Genomic DNA, 20,277 nt, shown 5'->3' with positions numbered 1-20,277 from the left:
TGATTTAGGTTGGTATACATTTATAAGATCTTCCTTCATAATATTAGGCTAATGTTCCTTTCTTTTATCATTGGCAAAATTTAAAAGATTGTACAGTTTTATGGTCTGCCATAGAATGATTGAATCTTACTGAACCGCTAAAGATCTGTTTTCATCTCGATGGCCTCTGACATACAATTGATATATACATTGGCCAATTTACAGCTGATTTCAGATTAAGGCACAGTGTCAGAATAACCTTGGACAAAATCATGTTTATCTATAACTGATGTCAATGTGTCAGCTCAGATGTTGATGAGTTAATTAGGATAAGAACTAAGTACCTAACACCATGGGGGAGGGCATAGAGGGCAAAACACTTGTGATGTAGACTTAATTCTATCTCCCTCTGATTGTACCTTGTACATGATTTGTTTTTGTTGTAGACAGGGTGTCCTGCGTTGGACATAAAGTTGTTAAAGTTTCAGTTGATGGCTCTGATGACAGAAAGGATGCTGTGACTGTTGATTCTTGATTTGCCACTGCTGTTGACAGTACTGCTGTGACTTCTGTAGTTGGCGATTCGGTTAGACGTAAAGTTGAAGTCGCCATAGTTGATGATTCTGGCACCACATCTCTTGGTAGTTCAGTCGTGACTGCTGTAGTTGACGATTCTGGTATTACCTCTGTAGTCGGTGGCACAGGCGCCAATGGTACAGCTGAAGAGCCTTGTATTACATCTGCTGCAGTTGACAAATCTGGTACGTCCTCCGTAGTTGGCGATACGGTCGTGACTGCTTCTGTCGACGATTCTGGTGTTACCGTTGTAGTCGACGACGCAGTCGTCAGTACAGTTGATGATGTTGGTATTACCATTGTAGTCAATGGCACAGTTGTTATAGCTTCACTTGAGAATGCTATTACTCTATCAGTAGTCGATGGTTCAGTCGTGACTGGTACAGTTGACGATTCTATTGTTACCCCTGTAGTCGGTGATAAAGTCGTGACAGGTACACTTGATGATTCTGTTGTTAACTTTGTAGTCGTTAATGGTGCAGTTGATGCTTCTGTTGTAACCTCTATAGTCGGCGATACAGTCGTGACAGGTACAGTTGATACTTCTGTTGCTACTCTTGTATTCTGTGATACTGTCGTGACTGCTGAGGTTGATGGCTCTAGTATTACTTCTGTAGTCGGTGGTACAGCCGTGACTGTTGACGATTCTGTTGTTACCTCTGTAGTCGTGACTGGTACAGTTGATGGTTTTACTTCTGAAGTCGTGACTGGTACTGTCGATGATTCTGTTGTTACCTCTGTAGTCGGTGGTGCAGTCGTTACTGGTACAGTTGATGATTCTGTTGTTACCTCTGTAGTCGGTGGTACAGTCGTGACTTCCATAGTTGATGATTCTGTTGTTACCTCTGCAGTCGCTGGTACAGACGTGAAGGGTACAGTTGATGATTCTGTTGTTACCTCTGTAGTCGGTGGTACAGTCGTGACCGGTACAGTTGATGATTCTGTTGTTACCTCTGTAGTCGGTGGTACAGTCGTGACTGTTGACGATTCTGTTGTTACCTCTGTAGTCGTGACTGGTACAGTTGATGGTTTTACTTCTGAAGTCGTGACTGGTACTGTCGATGATTCTGTTGTTACCTCTGTAGTCGGTGGTACAGTCGTGACTGGTACTGTCGATGATTCTGTTGTTACCTCTGTAGTCGGTGGTACAGTCGTGACTGGTACAGTTGGTAATTCTGTTGTTACCTCTGTAGTCGGTGGTACAGACGTGACAGGTGCAGTTGATGATTCTGTTGTTACCTCTGTAGTCGGTGGTACAGTCGTGACAGGTGCAGTTGATGATTCTGTTGCTACCTCTGTAGTCGGTGGTACAGACGTGACTATTAAGGTTGATGATTCTGTTGTTACCTCTGTAGTCGGTGTTACAGTCGTGACAGGTGCAGTTGATGATTCTGTTGCTACCTCTGTAGTCGGTGGTACAGACGTGACTATTAAGGTTGATGATTCTGTTGTTACCTCTGTAGTCGGTGGTGCAGTCGTGAAAGGTGCAGTTGATGATTCTGTTGCTACCTCTGTAGTCGGTGGTACAGACGTGACAGGTGTAGTTGATGATTCTGTTGTTACCTCTGTAGTCGGTGGTACAGTCGTGACAGGTGCAGTTGATGATTCTGTTGTTACCTCTGTAGTCGGTGGTACAGTCGTGACTGGTACAGTTGATACTTCTGTTGTTACCTCTGTAGTCGGTGATACAGACGTGACTATTAAGGTTGATGATTCTGTTGGTACCTCTGTTGTCGGTGGTACAGACGTGACAGGTGCAGTTGATGATTCTGTTGTTACCTCTGTAGTCGGTGGCACAGTCGTGACAGGTGCAGTTGATGATTCTGTTGCTACCTCTGTAGTCGGTGGTACAGACGTGACTATTAAGGTTGATGATTCTGTTGTTACCTCTGTGGTCGGTGGTACAGTCGTGACTATTAAGGTTGATGATTCTGTTGTTACCTCTGTAGTCGGTGGTACAGACGTGACTATTAAGGTTGATGATTCTGTTGTTACCTCTGTAGTCGGTGGTGCAGTCGTGAAAGGTGCAGTTGATGATTCTGTTGCTACCTCTGTAGTCGGTGGTACAGACGTGACTATTAAGGTTGATGATTCTGTTGTTACCTCTGTAGTCGGTGGTACAGTCGTGACAGGTGCAGTTGATGATTCTGTTGTTACCTCTGTAGTCGGTGGTACAGTCGTGACTTCCATAGTTGATGATTCTGTTGTTACCTCTGCAGTCGCTGGTACAGATGTGACTATTAAGGTTGATGATTCTGTTGGTACCTCTGTGGTCGGTGGTACAGACGTAACAGGTGCAGTTGATGATTCTGTTGTTACCTCTGTAGTCGGTGGTATAGACGTGACTGGTACAGTTGATAATTCTGTTGTTACCTCTGTAGTCGGTGGTACAGACGTGACTATTAAGGTTGATGATTCTGTTGGTACCTCTGTGGTCGGTGGTACAGACGTGACAGGTGCAGTTGATGATTCTGTTGCTACCTCTGTAGTCGGTGGTACAGACGTGACTATTAAGGTTGATGATTCTGTTGGTACCTCTGTGGTCGGTGGTACAGTCGTGACAGGTGCAGTTGATGATTCTGTTGCTACCTCTGTAGTCGGTGGTACAGACGTGACTATTAAGGTTGATGATTCTGTTGTTACCTCTGTAGTCGGTGGTACAGTCGTGACAGGTGCAGTTGATGATTCTGTTGTTACCTCTGTAGTCGGTGGTACAGACGTGACTATTAAGGTTGATGATTCTGTTGTTACCTCTGTTGTCGGTGGTACAGACGTGACAGGTGCAGTTGATGATTCTGTTGTTACCTCTGTAGTCGGTGGTACAGTCGTGACAGGTGCAGTTGATGATTCTGTTGTTACCTCTGTAGTCGGTGGTACAGACGTGACTATTAAGGTTGATGATTCTGTTGTTACCTCTGTAGTCGGTGGTACAGTCGTGACTGGTACTGTCGATGATTCTGTTGTTACCTCTGTAGTCGGTGGTACAGACGTGACAGGTGCAGTTGATGATTCTGTTGTTACCTCTGTAGTCGGTGGTACAGACGTGACAGGTGCAGTTGATGATTCTGTTGTTACCTCTGTAGTCGGTGGTACAGTCGTGACTGGTACAGTTGACAATTCTGTTGTTATCTCTGTAGTCGGTGGTACAGACGTGACTATTAAGGTTGATGATTCTGTTGTTACCTCTGTGGTCGGTGGTACAGTCGTGACTATTAAGGTTGATGATTCTGTTGTTACCTCTGTGGTCGGTGGTACAGTCGTGACTATTAAGGTTGATGATTCTGTTGTTACCTCTGTGGTCGGTGGTACAGTCGTGACTGGTACAGTTGATGATTCTGTTGCTACCTCTGTAGTCGGTGGTACAGTCGTGACTGGTACAGTTGACAATTCTGTTGTTATCTCTGTAGTCGGTGGTACAGACGTGACTATTAAGGTTGATGATTCTGTTGCTACCTCTGTAGTCGGTGGTACAGACGTGACAGGTGCAGTTGATGATTCTGTTGTTACCTCTGTAGTCGGTGGTACAGTCGTGACTGGTACAGTTGACAATTCTGTTGTTATCTCTGTAGTCGGTGGTACAGACGTGACTATTAAGGTTGATGATTCTGTTGTTACCTCTGTGGTCGGTGGTACAGTCGTGACTATTAAGGTTGATGATTCTGTTGTTACCTCTGTGGTCGGTGGTACAGTCGTGACTATTAAGGTTGATGATTCTGTTGTTACCTCTGTGGTCGGTGGTACAGTCGTGACTATTAAGGTTGATGATTCTGTTGTTACCTCTGTGGTCGGTGGTACAGTCGTGACTGGTACAGTTGATGATTCTGTTGCTACCTCTGTAGTCGGTGGTACAGTCGTGACTGGTACAGTTGACAATTCTGTTGTTATCTCTGTAGTCGGTGGTACAGTCGTGACTATTAAGGTTGATGATTCTGTTGTTACCTCTGTAGTCGGTGGTACAGACGTGACAGGTGCAGTTGATGATTCTGTTGTTACCTCTGTAGTCGGTGGTACAGTCGTGACTATTAAGGTTGATGATTCTGTTGTTACCTCTTTAGTCGGTGGTACAGTCGTGACAGGTGCAGTTGATGATTCTGTTGTTACCTCTGTAGTCGGTGGTACAGTCGTGACAGGTGCAGTTGATGATTCTGTTGCTACCTCTGTAGTCGGTGGTACAGACGTGACTATTAAGGTTGATGATTCTGTTGTTACCTCTTTAGTCGGTGGCACAGTCGTGACTGGTGCAGTTGATGATTCTGTTGTTACTTCTGTAGTCGGTGGTACAGACGTGAAGGGTACAGTTGATAATTCTGTTGTTACCTCTGTTGTCGGTGGTACAGACGTGACTATTAAGGTTGATGATTCTGTTGTTACCTCTGTAGTCGGTGGTACAGACGTGACTATTAAGGTTGATGATTCTGTTGTTACCTCTGTAGTCGGTGGTACAGTCGTTACTGGTACAGTTGATAATTCTGTTGTTACCTCTGTAGTCGTGACTGCAACACTTGATGATTCTGTTGTTACCTGTGTAGTCGTGACTGGTACAGATGATGATTCTGTTGTTACCGCTGTAGTCGTGACTGGTACAGTTGATGATTCTGTTGGTACCTCTGTGGTCGGTGATACAGTCGTGACCGGTACCGAGGACTGTTCTAACATCACCTTTGTCGTCCGTGGAATTTTCGTGTTCTTTGCGGTTGATGATATTGTCATTGCCTCTGTAGTCTTTGTTACCGTCGAGACTGCTTCTGTTGATGGCGTTGGTGTCACACCTGTTGTGGGATGCATGGTTGTGGGTTCTGAACTTGACTCCGACGTCACTGCTACTGTCGACGATAAGCCAGCAACAGTTGTTGCTGGCGGTTTAGACGTAAGCGTTTCTGTCAACGGAACTGTTGTACTTTCCGCAGTTGATGACTCTTGTATTAGTCTTGTAGTAGGCAATATAGTCGTTGTTGCTGTTGATGGCGAATCTGAGGTTGTCTGTGTTGTCGTGGCTGCCACAGTAGGTGATTCTACCGTAACTTTTGTCGTAGCGGTGTCTCTCGTGGTTTGTGTATCTCTGGTCATTTCTTCTGTTCTGAACGTTGTTGATGCGCCAAATGTACCGAACGTTGTAAGCGAATCCGAGCTTGATAACTGTGTGCGTTGCACGGCTGCGTTGGTCTGTTTTTTTGTGGCAATTGTTTCACTATATGTGGCCTGTCCTGGCGTGGTGGCGTATCCAGCGGTTGTGCATTGCACGGATCCTTGAAAAAACACAGTTTGGTGTTACCGGGGGCTTTAGGTCTCGGAAGGGGGTTTGAATTACTGGACAACCAGGATACTATATACTGACATGTATGTTAAAAACTAGCCACTGAATTACTAAAAAACTATAACTGAGTGAATGTGTTACAAGATTCGTAACGGAATGTCTTCTAAACAGAGTCAATTCCGATGTCATGCAGTGCACATTAATGGATACGAAAACATGCGTTGAGTTGTTGAAGTCGACAAATGTTTATTTCACAGCAAATCACAAGACGGTCATCAATAAAAATGCGCCGTCAAGTTATCTAGCACGGTAATACGGACACATATGATCTACATCGCTCGTAAGGTTCAACTGGGTGTTGCGTAGGGTTATAAAAGGTTGACATGGGTTTTTTGTATGGGTATAAAAGGCTAATGGGTGTTTTTTAGGGTATAAAGGGTTTAAATAAATGTGTTATTTAGGTGTACAAAGGTCAACATGGGTGTTGTTTAGGGGTATAGAAGTTTAACATGGGTGCTGTTTAGGGGTATAAAGTTTTAAAATAGGAATTGTTCGTGGGTATAGAATGTTGAGTTTAAGGTTTACAGAACTGTAAACTCGGCCCGACCTGTGCAATCAGCGATCTCCGGGAGACCGACGAGACAGCCCGTCGCTGGATCCATGCAGAGTTGGCGCGACGAGATATGATGATGAGGTGTAGAAAAGGTCAACATAGGTGTTGTTGGGGGTATAGAATGGTATTAGATTTAGACCGGATATTGTTTATGGGTACAGAGGTTACTGAGGTTACTGTTGCTTAAGGGTTAAAAGTTGTGTTTCCTATGGTTATCAAAGGTTACAATGGGTGGTTTAGGGTTATCAAAGGTTAAATGGGTGTTCTTCCGGGGGAGGGAAATAAAAGCTTAAAATCATTGCTGTTTAGGAGTAAGTCAGGGGCAACGACAAAGAAAACCCGATGCCAATCGTTGGATCATGTAATTTTTGGTCGCTACAAGTCGATGGCGTTCCCTATTGAAAACGTCTATGGCTATGGTGTCGAGACAAATGCCACCGAAATCCTGTTAGACCCTTTTTTCCGTGCAACTCTATAACCGGAATGCCATAGTTCCCAATGATAGAGGTCCCCAAGGCCACTACCGGGTTCATAAGTGCAACAACTCGGGGTTATTCCGAGAGTAGACAGCTCAATCGATGGAGACCGTTCCAAATAACGACAATTTCCTGCTACAAAGTGTCCCAGTGGAAGACTAGACATTAATAATACTGGTCTCCATGGAAACGTACGGAGACGGTTCTACTTTACTCTTTTATTTGCTAGATCACGCAAATTAAAGTTGTTTTCATTGCAAAGATATGTACGTATGTACTGTGCATACTGTGTCCATCGATCCATGTAGAGGTCGAGCGGCCTTGAAAGGTAATTTATGTGGATGGGATATTAGATTACGGTTAACAGCATTGACCTGGACGTATTTATTACAATTATGGCTGCAACACAATAAGGTTAGCTAGACTCTATTCCATCTGACTGATAAATACGTTTCGGCTTATGCTGTTTAACTCACTCGAGTGGCATTAAAAGGTGAATCATGTAGACGGGGTATTAACGTACGTTTAACAATATTAACCTGGACGTATCTATTGCATTTATGGCGGAAACACAGTAAGGTTACCTAGACTCTATTCAATCTGTCTGATAAATTCATGCATTTGTACCCGTCTTCAAAAGTGACAAGCTTTCACAACTTTTAAGCTGTTTGTTAAAATTATTGATGATAATCATACAAAAATAAGACAACATGAGGTTTTTTTCGTGAATTGTATTTGAATCAAGTACAAAATTACATCGGATAAAGTTTATGATATACACTTCTTTTCAAGAATTGGTAAGCAACCACAATACACCTTTATGTAGAATTCAAAATAAGATATAATGTATACATTCCAAATAAATGTTACATCAATGCATATTGTAGTAAGAAAATATATCCACATAGTACTCTTTCAGTTTCACGAATACAATAAAAAGAACATTCCTTGTTTTACGTTGATGAAAGTTAGACATCCAGGTAGGAAGATACGCCAAAAATAATTACTTTGTCTTGAATTAATCTTCTTTTAAAGACTACTTCAAGACATCCTAAATTGTATTAACCTCATTAACATACCCATTCAGAGTTTTGGTATAAAATCTGGTGTTCTCAGTTCCTTCGTTAGTCACTGACCGAAGACAGTGGATGCTGTCTGAAACGTCTGACTGTTTCAAAACTTTATCCAGTTGCTTGAGTAATTATTTTTGGCGTATTCCTTGTTTTACTATGGGGTTCAAAGGTATCATAACTCTAAATCCTGAGCCATAAAAATTTTCAAAATTTGTTAGGTTTTTGAGGCTAGAACATTCCTTATTGATCCGAGCAGAAATAAGACGAATTGTTTTACCAATAACAACTGCTACAATAAAGATCAATGCCAAATAGTATCAATGGTTCACATTGACCACGAGACTGTTCAATGTAATAAATGCTAACGATAATAAATCACATTTGAACAAGAGTCAATACCGATTGAATAGCTTTAGACATAATCTAGTTTGCCTCCATTGACCGGACCTCTTAGTCAATACAAAGGTCGCATCTATCTTAATGACAGTACCCAACGAGTATACCTTTTATCTGCTCTATAACATGAGCATATATATATATATATATAGTACCTTTTTATCAGTATTACTGAATGAGGCCTTTAGATATGATATACCCTAGATTTAAAAAAATGATGAAATGGGATGAGGTTGGTAGAGGGGGTACAACTGGGTAGGTGGGGATGGGGACGAGCGATTATCCAATAACTGCCTTAAGCTATCATATCAACAGACTTACCTGGATATGAATATGCATATATGTTGAAATTTGAGTGCAATTGTACATTCTAGGATCTGTACTCGTCGTACGCAGTAAGATCTTAAATTCTAAAGCGGTAAGCACGCTTCGTTATCAAAAACATTTCTCCTCTCGAAAAAGATCACATACTTGCAAGCAATATACGCTTTTCCGTGTAAAATAAACAATTTACAAACTATCTTAGCAGTACGTAGCAGGTATGTAAAGAAACACAAGGTGGTCGGTACTCACCTATAGTAACGATCAGCAGCAGCGTGGGTAGGGAGGCCACGGTAGGCATGAGTGAAGTGGTGCGCATCTGAAAAATAACAATTTTCGACGTTAACAGCTTGAATGTGTGGCACATGTTACCGTCTCTGTGTTAAGTACGTTAGAAATCCCCGGTTTCCTGTGTACGTCACGTCTCGAATGTATTAAAGAACGTAGGTGGCGGGAAAGGCGGAAGTACCGATTTAGTGGAACGACCCCCTACGGAGTTTACAACGCGAAAACCCGCCATTATTTCCTCTGGATGATAGATAGAGCGAGGTGATTCCCTGTCCCTGTAACTGAATGTGTTCCCTGTCTCTCGTACTGAATGTGTTTCCCTGTCCCTGAATGTGTTTCTCTACCCCTGGCGCTGACTGTGTTTCTCTATCCCTGGGGCTGATTGTGTTTCTCTGTCCCTGGTGCTGAATGTGTTTCCCTTCCCCTGGTGCTTACTGTGGTTCCCTGTCCCTGGTACTGAATGTGCTTCCCTGTCCCTGGTGCTGAATGTGTTCCCTACCCCTGGGGCTGACTGTGTTTCCCTGTCCTAGGTGCTGACTGTGTTTCCATGCCCCTGGTACTGAATGTGTTTCCCTACCCCTGGCGCTGACTGTGTTTCCCTGTCCCTGGTACTGACTGTGTTTCCCTATCCGTGGTGCTGACTGTGTTTCCCTGTCCCTGGTGCTGAATGTGTTTCCCTTCCCCTGGTGCTTACTGTGTTTCCCTGTCCCTGGTACTGAATGTGTTTCCCTGTCTGTGGTGCTGAATGTGTTCCCTACCCCTGGGGCTGACTGTGTTTCCCTGTCTGTGGTACTGACTGTGTTTCCATGCCCCTGGTACTGAATGTGATTCCCTGTCCCCGGTACTGACTGTGTTTCCCTGTCATTGGTGCTGACTGTGTTCCCTGTCCCTGGTGCTGACTGACTGTGTTTTGTGTTTCCCTGTCCCTGGTACTGAATGTGTTCCCTACCCCTGGTGCCGACTGTGTTTCCCTGTCCCTGGTACTGAATGTGTTTCCCTGTCCCTGGTGCTGTGTTTCCCTGTCCCTGGTGCTGACTGTGCTTCCCTGTCCCTGGTGCTGACTGTGTTTCCCTGTCCCTGGTACTGAATGTGTTCCCTACCCCTGGTGCTGACTGTGTTTCCCTGTCTCTGGTGCTGAATGAGTTTCCCTACCCCTGGTACTGACTGTGTTTCCCTGTCCCTGGTGCTGACTGTGCTTCCCTGTCCCTGGTGCTGACTGTGTTTCCTTGTCCCTGGTACGCAATGTGTTTCCCTGTCACTGGTTCATGGAGCTGAGTGTGTTTCCCTGTCCCTGGTACTGAATGTATCACCTGCGTCTGTATTAAGTTATCCGCACAATGAACAAAATCATGAAATGTTGTCCAATTTTATACATGATAAAACGTGATTGGAATAGGTCCTACATTTTGATCAACCATCTTTAACAATTAAACAGTCAGTGCGTTGACGCCAGAAGATGCCAACTGAACAAGCAGCACTAAAATCAAAGTGACAGGGGACATTGGTGTCTGTACATGTTGGGAGTGTTTAACAGTCAGTAGACCGCACTTTATGAATTAGATTGTGAATGTTAGTGCTCTATCGGTGCAACGTCAGCATTAAGCATAACCAAGAGTGAATCTATATTGTGTGTTCATTGAGAGAACAAACAAAACAAAACAAATATGAAGATTGGGATCGTTTATGTATCCACAACCGCTCTCGTGATGATCACTCTACCTTCATCGCTATAAGGTACGTCAGTTATCAAGCCACTTATCTCCTGTGCTGTTCAGCAAGAACGAATTTCAATTGGTTTCCGTTTATTACCATAATTTCTCAGTGATTCGTGAAATTGCAGAAACACGCACGCCGAGCCCAACTCCCCTTACAATCTGTGCAAAACGATTTGTAAAAGATTTACGTGGCGCAGAGAATGACATTAGCGTTTAACGTTTCAATTAAGTTACGGCAAGTTTATAGCCTCGTGCCTTGATTCAGTGCCGACTCTTTGATAAATAAATTAGGCCTTTCCTCTGGAGATGCGTCGGATGAGGATTAACAGTTCTCAGAAGGCCTGAGCGACAATGACTCGCTTGTCGCAAATGGTTCCTTTCTGCTGTCACATACACATGTATGAAGACAACATGGGTGTTCTAAGAAGTTATGTGAAAATGAAAGCTTCTTCAGAATAAGATCAGGGATTGACGAATAATATTGTCATTGGTTTATATCAAAAGCTGTCTAAGCTTGCTATATATGTAGAAACTATCGAGAATCTAGTTTATTTGTCTGTTTGTTTGTTTTCAATATCATTAAACGGCTTCTACTGGACGGATTAAACTGGGCAGAATTTGCCGTATTACAACCTTTCAGTCAATGATAAAATTGATATAGTATGTCACAGTCTGGATAGTTCCTTACAAATTGTCGCAGCGCTGCCCTCTGGCTATTAGTAGTCACTTCTGAGATCGTGCGGCACTGAGCTGACGTCACCAGGCCTCTATGGAAACATTGCACAGTGTGATTTCGAATGCACCGGACTAAGGAAGACCAAGCTTAATTAATCGTGTTAGTCCTGCCGGCATGAATTCGTGTTGTGTTGCTGTTGTTCCTAAAGTTACCTTTTCTAGTTGATACTTCCCATTCTTAAATTCACAGTTGACTTAGTAGAGATGTTTCCTGCGACTAATTTTTGATTTGATGGAAAAATGTTTCTACATTGTGTTTTAGATAAGCTATATTGGTATCAAGAAATATGATATCCTGCTTGACTAGTTTAGTATATATATTCGCCTAACATAATTGTTAGTATATGCTACATTGATGTTTAATCTAAAAATTCACCAATTACTCAAACTACTTAAAATCCAGTTGCTTGAGTAACTGACATTTGGCGTATCTTACTGCCTGGAAGTCTAACTTTCATCAACGTAAATCTAAAAATTATCCGAAAAATTCAAAAAAAAAGAAGAACGTGATGTGAATAATATTAACGCGGTGGTAATTAAGTGTTGTACGGTTGTTCCTTATGGGACCACACTAATCACCAGGATGTAGCTGGGATAATTAACAGTCTAACGACAATTCGATCGCCGCAAGAATATCAATTCTATCTTTCGCACTGCGGCGAGAATCTCGTCCAGGTGTCATGCAAAACTGCACCATCCTTTAATTTACACACATGGGGACCCTTTCTCTGGAGCATGGATAGAGTAAGACTTAGCTGATTGAAATAAGAAAGCATCGGCTTAAATATGTCCACAGGTTTGAAAGGAATCGCGACAAGGAGATTCAGAATTGATCAAATAGGGCATATGCATATGGTCCAGAGGGGAGGGGCCTCTGACAGAAAAGAGTGAGTGAGTGATCGAGTTGAATGTCTGAAGAGACCTGAAGTTTTAACCTGGTTTTTTTTCATGTCGAAATTTTTACAAACTGACATCAAGTGCGTCTTGTAGATTGCTTACAGATTTAGTGAGTTTTTTTTTATCAGCACAACTTTTGAGAAGAAAGCAGAAATGTCCGCATGATAAGTTTTACGATATATCAGGAAAAACGCCGTCATGAGATTCCAAAGACCCAATTTCTCTTCATTCCCCGGCTTTGATCTTTGCGCGTAGCTAGTGCCGAGTAACCTACAGCGTAGTTCTTAATTGGGCGCACCGGTACAGCTTACCTTCGAGCTTTCTGATCTAGAACTAGGTTCCTCTTAACTTCAATCTGAGCCGATATATTCAATAGTCTCTTGGATTTCATGTATCTAGAACCAATGATGTACAGGCTTACAAATCTCGGTCGTCAATCTTCTTCACACAACAAATAGAAGATGAAACACCACTGCGATACAATCTCTTTGCAGTCGGATAGCAGGTTAACTAATACGCCGCAAATTGCAGTGGCGTCTTCATGATACCGTGTGGTGAACTAATTGCATAGAAAGATGAAAACAGGTCACTCGAATGTACTTGGTAATGATATTCCGCCAGACAAACATGCAGTGTGTCATTGAGAAAACGATGTTTGTTGCTATAAGGGTTATGTTATGCTACGTTATGTCTTTAAATGGCATATATACAGAGAAACAAAGCATTACCTAAGGCGGTGGAGTGTCTAAATAGACGTCACAGAAGTTGTATACATGCAAACCAGGCATAGGGCTTCATTTAGACTTGCCATGAAAACATTCTAAACATATAGCATAACACATTTGCGCCCTCAGACAATTCCATTCGCTCTTCTTGCATTTGCGTCACAGATCAAGGTTTGGCGGGTGTGTACATAGTCGTAATTCATCTTTCGGTAGAGACAAAAAGGTAAACGACAAAAAGATGTACAGAAATGGCTTCTTTTCATGTAGTGTGGTTGTTTTCTTGAGAACGCGTTAATGAAACTCTTTATTCTGTTCCAGATTTTGATACATTTGCCAGATATACTTTTACATGTTTAACTAGTACAACTTTGTTATATCTTGAAATTCATTTTTTTTTACAAATCAAGAATAGAAATGATTTAATTTCTCTTATTTCAAAATGAAACATGTTTTGAATTAAAGCCATGATGACCGGCAAGATGTTCTTTTCACTTTTGTTCATCTATATTTGATGCGAAATCATAAGTTCACATATCATTCAAACAAATTTTGAGGCATTTGTAACTTACCATTCGGATGCTAAATACAAGAAGTGGTGTTGGGGTCAATGTGGACCCAAAATGCACAGTATGGAAACATATGATAATATATGCATGAAAATTACATTAAAATCTAAAATCACATAGATAGTTTAAGCCCTGGCGATGTTGTTCTGGTCCGTTTTCCTTTTTGACTGCAATTCGACTAATTCATGACCTGGCTTGGGCTGACCTTAGTTATCTTTATCGTAATGACAGTTTCAATAGATTGTCATGCCGCTTAAATAGACTAACGCTTTAGTATACCTTTACAGTCCTATGGAACCTTCTTAAACCCACCCAACTTTTCGACATTCAAGTCCCAGGCCTTCACTTCAGGGCAAGCACAGACTAAAATGCAATAACTGTTTATCATAATCTTATACCGACCCTGTGGCAAAACATGTCGTGACTCCAGCTGGGTTATTAAGTGTATGCCCACGCGCTACAGGGCCACTCGCGTCATGAAGCAAACGCCGCCAACCATTCTTCAGATCTAAGATCACTTGACTCTCGAAGCCCTGGCGAGACACGAATCCATTATTGTTACGGCTTACTCAAGTAACTTCATTTTTTCTACCATACATGACATGAGCACGAATCTTGAATATGTCCAAGAAACAAAGATATCCCACTCGGTACAGATTCGCACCGGTAAGCATATACGTTTTACCTCGAAGATGTGGGCGGTACATATACATATCTATATGAACAAGATACCTACTAGATATTCGCAATTGTCAGCGGTGAAAAAAGAAAGCCGAGGTAAAACCCGACATTACTCACGGCTTGGTCGTCACGGCCGCGCTTCTGGTAGAGAAGGAAGGATCGGAACACACGACACGAAACGCGGGCCCCTCAAAATAGTCGCTCACGACTCAGGAAATTTTCCCAGGTCAAAATCGGCGGGAACCCACACAGTTTGTCTCAGTGGAGGATCAGCAGCTCCCCTAAGTCGTCATTTCTTTGAGCCATGCACATATCTCCAGACGGCAAGAAAACAAACATCGCACCTTCAAAGCAATTGAGAAAGCTAAAGGTCAGACATATCGTCTGAAAATGACGTTTGTGTGGGTTACCAGGCAACGGGGGAAAGATGGCGGGGTGACAGAGATGTCGGTCGCTGTGTAACTTGCGTTTATCTGCCGTTACTTGAGATCAGACGTGAACTGATTCTTACGGTAGTCTTTAAAATCCCAAAGATCCCGTCAGTCTGTCAACACTTGAAGGAGCTTTGGCTAAGTGTCTGAGTGCGGTAAATGTCGCTGTTGCAATTTTAGTTAGAAGACTAGCATCCGGCAAGGGCTCTCTAACATTTACCACCAGCAACTTGAACTTGAATACATCATAACCTGCACTTGATAGTGGACAGGACCTCAAGTGTATATCAGTAGTAGTACGGCCATGTTTGGTACACCATAGCTTCTAGAACTGATGTCTGACGAGTTTCTTCAACAATTGACTTCCAGTCAGCTGCAGTGAGAGCTAGAGAGATCTAAGTTAAATCTAAAACGTTGTCCCTTTTTAGACACCTGTATCTGGCAGAGCAACATGCACTTGCGACTCAAGAACTCCATTGTTGGTTGCCATTGACTTTGAAAATGTCTCCCGTTGAGGTTCTGCCTGACAGATGTTTTATATGGTATTAACCATCAATAGATAACCTGATGTTTTGCTGGTAAGATGTTTTGACTCTAAAAGCTGTGCTGTTAACGGGTGTAACAGGAAATATAATTTACGGTACGGCCTCGATGCGTGCAGGAAAGACTCTTAACTTGACTCGGACGCCGTAGATCTTACGTTATGAATTACATCGCTACTGCAATATCATCTTGCCGAAGGGAACGCATTTGAATGCTTCTTTTCTGTCTTTTCAAAACAGATATGGTTGTATACTACTATAATTTTACCATATATCAGCCAGCTATTCTCCATCTACAATAGACGTTGGGCAGCTACAGTCCGTGACTATTCAGTGTAGATCTTTGCCTTTCCAATATAACATAACTCAAAATAAAAATCATATTTTGCTGCTAAAAATAGAGGTCCATATAGACTCCTAACGATGACGATATAGATGCAGTACAGCAACACATGTGCAGCAACAGGCAATGTATGACCGTGCATAAATACGTTTATAAAATTAAATAGAAATATATGACCATGCACGATGCACAATTGTTGATATTCATATTGTTTCAACATGCACAGGGTTAGACAAAAAATGAGTCTGGGGGGTGGAACTAAAAATATTAGGGGCCGTGAGGAAAATGTGAACAAGCAAGTTTGAAAATACATGTACTGCGCTTGGTTACATTTCCATATATCTATGTGGGCGGCCTCATTTCCTAGGGTGTCAAATGGCATTATAGAGTCTTTACATACCGTACCCGAAGGCCGTTGATTAATAAGATAGACTACAACAGCTTGCATTGGTTCTTAGGGCGTGAATTCTGGTTGAACGATGGCAACACTGGAAGGTATTTATTTGGCTGAGCGGCCAAGAAGGAAGTAAAGAAAATTATCAACCCGCCCACAGACCATCCGTATATCCGCAAATGGACACCATAAATCAGTACGGGGCTGCTGTCAGGAGTAGGCGTGAAAAGCGACCCAAAGTAGGCTAAATTTAGTGCAATCCTTATATCTCTGTTGAAATAAACTAACTATATTGGACAATAGATTTATCTATGACGCTGGACGAAAGGGATTTTAATTTCAAATTTTCAAATTCCAAGCTGTTACTTAAAGCGACGCGCATTCCTTTATTTCTTTAGAACTATCATAATGTTCGAAAAAATGCTACCAAATTATGTATCTAGTGGCTGCACTAGTACAATATAAACCCATTAATAGTATAATCTAACAATATCTTATATATATATGAATATATACATATATATATATCTTCTTACCTCTTTTATTTGGAGCATCTGAAACAGCTTTTAGTGGGTTAAGCCCTTTCATGGAATTATGAAGACCTCGATTTTGCAGTCAACCATACAATCAATTTATAGGGATATATTGTGGCATCGCGTTCTCAAGTGTGTAGTTTTCACGGTCAGATATCAACCATATTGCTAGGCACATAGAAAATGTAGTCCGTAATATGGCTTTTAGTTGATTCCAAGAGAAGACAAGAGGTTTTCATGATTTGTTAAACGCATTAAACCACCAACCTAGAGACCTCTCCACAACAAGTATGCTTTTACCTTTCAACCTACACCTAATGGACTTGTCTTCTGCCTCGCCCTTTTTGTACTACACTGACGAGGTAATAGTGCTTGCGTGTACGGGCAAAGTGGTTGGAGGTTTTTGAACATGACATTGGGACTGCACCGGAAAAGCAGCCACTTTGCAGCGCCACTATGGGAAAGTGTCCAATAATTGCCTATATTGGCGCAGCAGCTTGCACCGTTGCGAGAGAAAACACATCGTTAATTGTACGTCTGACGCCTTTCGATGTAACACACTGGATGAATTACAATCTGATAAATCCATAGATAGCTATAGCTACGTACACTTACGGAGTTGTTGATTAAAAAACATCTATGTAAATCTATACAACATTGAGACAAATATTTTTCTTATTACATTCAAGAAAACTTCCTTAGTTTTCAATAGTTGAATAGCACAAAAAGCTAACACTCCTTGTGCAATGAGATAAACCGTGTATGACATGCTTCATCTGTCCTTACATTTACAGCTGCCTTAAGAAGCGGGAAGAAGTTGAACCTATCCAAACTAGTATCATTAGTCACATTCTTATTTCATTGTAATTATAATTCTGCTTTATCACATTGACCTATACTTAGCTTGTAAGAGAATAAACCTACGATAAAGGTCTTAGATGCATCAAAAATCAACAAGCTTGTCCCTGAATTATAAGAAATCTATATTTCTTTAACAGACGGGAAAATTAAATTTGCTGCTCCTCGTCAGTAATGTAACCCCGCCAGACTGACACATATAGTCACGTTTCACGCCACCCGTATCGAGCGAAAGGTAATTAATTCGTCAACATGTTGCAGTGCCGTCTACTCCCTCCGATTTGATATAAAAGTATACGTCAGACAATCATTGTGCTACAATAACGCAAAACAAAAGCACGAACGTTTATTCAGACCGCATTTCACCAAAATATTGACCTAATATGGTATCTATCTATAAATAACCCCAGACGCGAATTCCCAGTCAAAACAAGTGCTTATGTTGCAAGAAAATTGCCGTAATTTCAGGGAAAAAACGATAAAAAAAGGCTTACCGATCTGGATAAGATGCACGATGTGGTATCTGAACTCACGTTTTCGGCGATTTGACCCTTGAAGCGGCAATGTCTTCGTAGTTTCTGCCGGCCCTAAACCTTTCACAAAACGGCAACAAGCGAAGTGTTGTGTATATGTCGGGTTGCCAACTGATGCATCGAAGTCACGTGGGTCACCCGTCATAAACTTCAACCGTCAAGTGTTTACGGCAATATCGGTAACCAAGTAACTGAACATAGCTGTTTTTGCAGCGATTGAAGAGGAAATAACACAAATGACGTCTGATTGCCCATTAACTGTTCTTGATTCTCCAGTGGGTTGACAATGACCCCGTCAGCAAGGGGGTAGGGCTATGACGAATGGTGCTAAGTGCACCATCAAATATTTACAATTTCAATTCGTGGCTCCTAAAAGCTACACGTTATCTACAGACATGAGGAACTAGCTAGAACCTAAGAAGATGATTTAAAGGGATATCATCTCCAATCTCTCCGAAGAGCTGGGAGGACGGCATTGTGTTTCGGGCTACTAGGATTTTTCTGGTAAAAAGTGGATTCATCGGCTTTGTGAGTTTTAACGACGTTTGGACGTTTTACGGTAGTTCCAATTACATGGGTGGCCTACCGGTTAACGACATGGCAAAGGTCGTCATGGCAACCAACGTTTATTCAATAATAGTGACATAGGTCAAATAAATATATCATTATTTTTTTTCAGATTAGTTGGATTGTAAGAAAAAACTGATAGAAGAAGATGTCTTGGATTCCAATTGTCCACGAGCAACGTTCAGATCATGATTTCAAATGCGTCAATTTGTCGCATGGCAAATCAATCAATAAAGGACCACTTAGAGTCGTTAACAATATCGAACTGTCACATGTGATGTCCTGGCGGCATAACTCACGCCACCTCTCCACTGTAGAGTCTTGTGGGACTTAGACTGTCCCAGGTGGAGTAAATACCAACAGTGCGTGCGTGTTTGGAAGCGTGCCTGCTGTATACGTGTAGGACCCTGTCCTTGGTGCTGAATTATGGAACGTGAGTGAAAATGTTGATGAAAATCTCTCTGGCCCACAGACGCAAGCGCAGTTTGTTCCTACAAAGACCGTTTTGCCCACGCTAAATATAGACGTAGATGAACTAAATATATTTCCAGATCCCTCGCAATTCTACCAATAAGATCTCTTTTAAAAAGATAATTGTCAAATTTACAAACGTTATACCACTAAAAAAAGTAAGAAAATCTTATGTTATGGTGACAATCTTTCTCAACGATGTAACTGCCATATTAAGGAAAGCCCGACCACGTACAGCGTTTTATATATAGACTGACATATTTCATCATTGCTAAGTTCACAAGCAACCCCTCTAGGCATTATATATCAAAGGTCTTACTGTCGTATTTCATGAGCCAGACGAATGGTTACCCTGGCTTTACGGTATTACAACGTTCGGTTACAGTCCACTGTGGTGTGTGTATAAATGCTATAGTTACGGCGCTTAATCAAATCTTAACGAAACATATCATCTGATGTGATGGAAATGCCTTAACGCCTCATTCCCATGAGTGAAGAAATATTGGACAGATCGTTTATTAAATTTCATAGACAGAGAATGATTTTTTTTCAGACGTATTGTGCGTTCAGTTGTCTTTACAGTCATACTTTTGCTTAGTGCATCATATTCCAATTATAAAATCAAGCGTTATACAAACCCAATTTCGATCGCCCAGCGACCGTCGTCTATTGGCCTGCGTGTATATTGTCAGGTCATTGCACATATATCTTTTAGAAGTATTGTTGAATTGTATTGAACTCAAACTATGAGTATGACATCATGCTATACAATGTCGGTAATTATAGAAATGGACCATTCTGCGATGATACATTTCTTTTCTTGACCAAAACTTCCCGTCAGTAATGTGTAGCCATGTCCCGAACTTAGCAGCGGTAATCTATGTTAACCCACGCCTTTCCAAAACTGTTTCAAGGGCACCAGTAGATAGATGCGGACATGTCACGCTATACCTACGTCAAAACACAGTTGTCATGGTAACCTCATTATCAATGACGTAGAGCAGAAGAACTCCCCGCCAGATGTACATATATCACAAGAAAATCTAGACGTCCGTGGTGGAAAAAAGGAATCGTTTAAGCACTATCTAAGGGCGATGTACAGAATGTGCAATATATAGAACGTGGGCATCCGCTGTTCGAATGTTCAGTTGTGAACGACTACAGTTAATCAATCATTTTGAATACTTTGCTTTATTTAAAGACATATTATAAAGTTTAAAATAGACAATCCGAAACATGATAAATGATAAGCTACCGAAAAAAGCAGTAAACTAAAAAAACAACAAGAAAGTAGATAAGTAAATAAATGA

The 20,277-nt window shown here is 41.7% G+C and overlaps 2 protein-coding genes across 2 annotated transcripts in view; both read right to left on the bottom strand.

Annotated features, from left to right (window-relative positions):
- The window catches only part of LOC136429416 (mucin-2-like), a 30,935-nt gene extending 12,784 nt beyond the window's left edge, over positions 1-18,151 (bottom strand). The window contains exons 1-2 of the mRNA XM_066419247.1: positions 17,891-18,151; positions 8,941-9,007 (exon numbers count right to left, since the gene is read on the bottom strand). Coding sequence (XP_066275344.1) covers positions 8,941-9,007 — 67 coding nt within the window. The 5' untranslated portion in view covers positions 17,891-18,151. The remainder of the gene's footprint in view (positions 1-8,940; positions 9,008-17,890) is intronic.
- LOC136429105 (uncharacterized) lies at positions 202-6,471 on the bottom strand. The gene is made up of 6 exons (XM_066418985.1): positions 6,417-6,471; positions 5,454-5,718; positions 4,873-5,324; positions 3,325-4,118; positions 3,001-3,252; positions 202-2,928 (listed from the first exon to the last, which is right to left on the bottom strand). The coding sequence occupies exons 1-6, from the start codon at positions 6,469-6,471 to the stop codon at positions 379-381; spliced, it is 4,368 nt and encodes a 1,455-aa protein (XP_066275082.1). The 3' UTR covers positions 202-378.
- Positions 18,152-20,277: the final 2,126 nt, after the last annotated feature.

Source organism: Branchiostoma lanceolatum, chromosome 3, assembly GCF_035083965.1.
Source record: "Branchiostoma lanceolatum isolate klBraLanc5 chromosome 3, klBraLanc5.hap2, whole genome shotgun sequence".
Taxonomy (NCBI): domain Eukaryota; kingdom Metazoa; phylum Chordata; class Leptocardii; order Amphioxiformes; family Branchiostomatidae; genus Branchiostoma; species Branchiostoma lanceolatum.
Note: the sequence above shows the minus strand (reverse complement) of the source record. Positions and strands in the feature narration are given on the sequence as shown.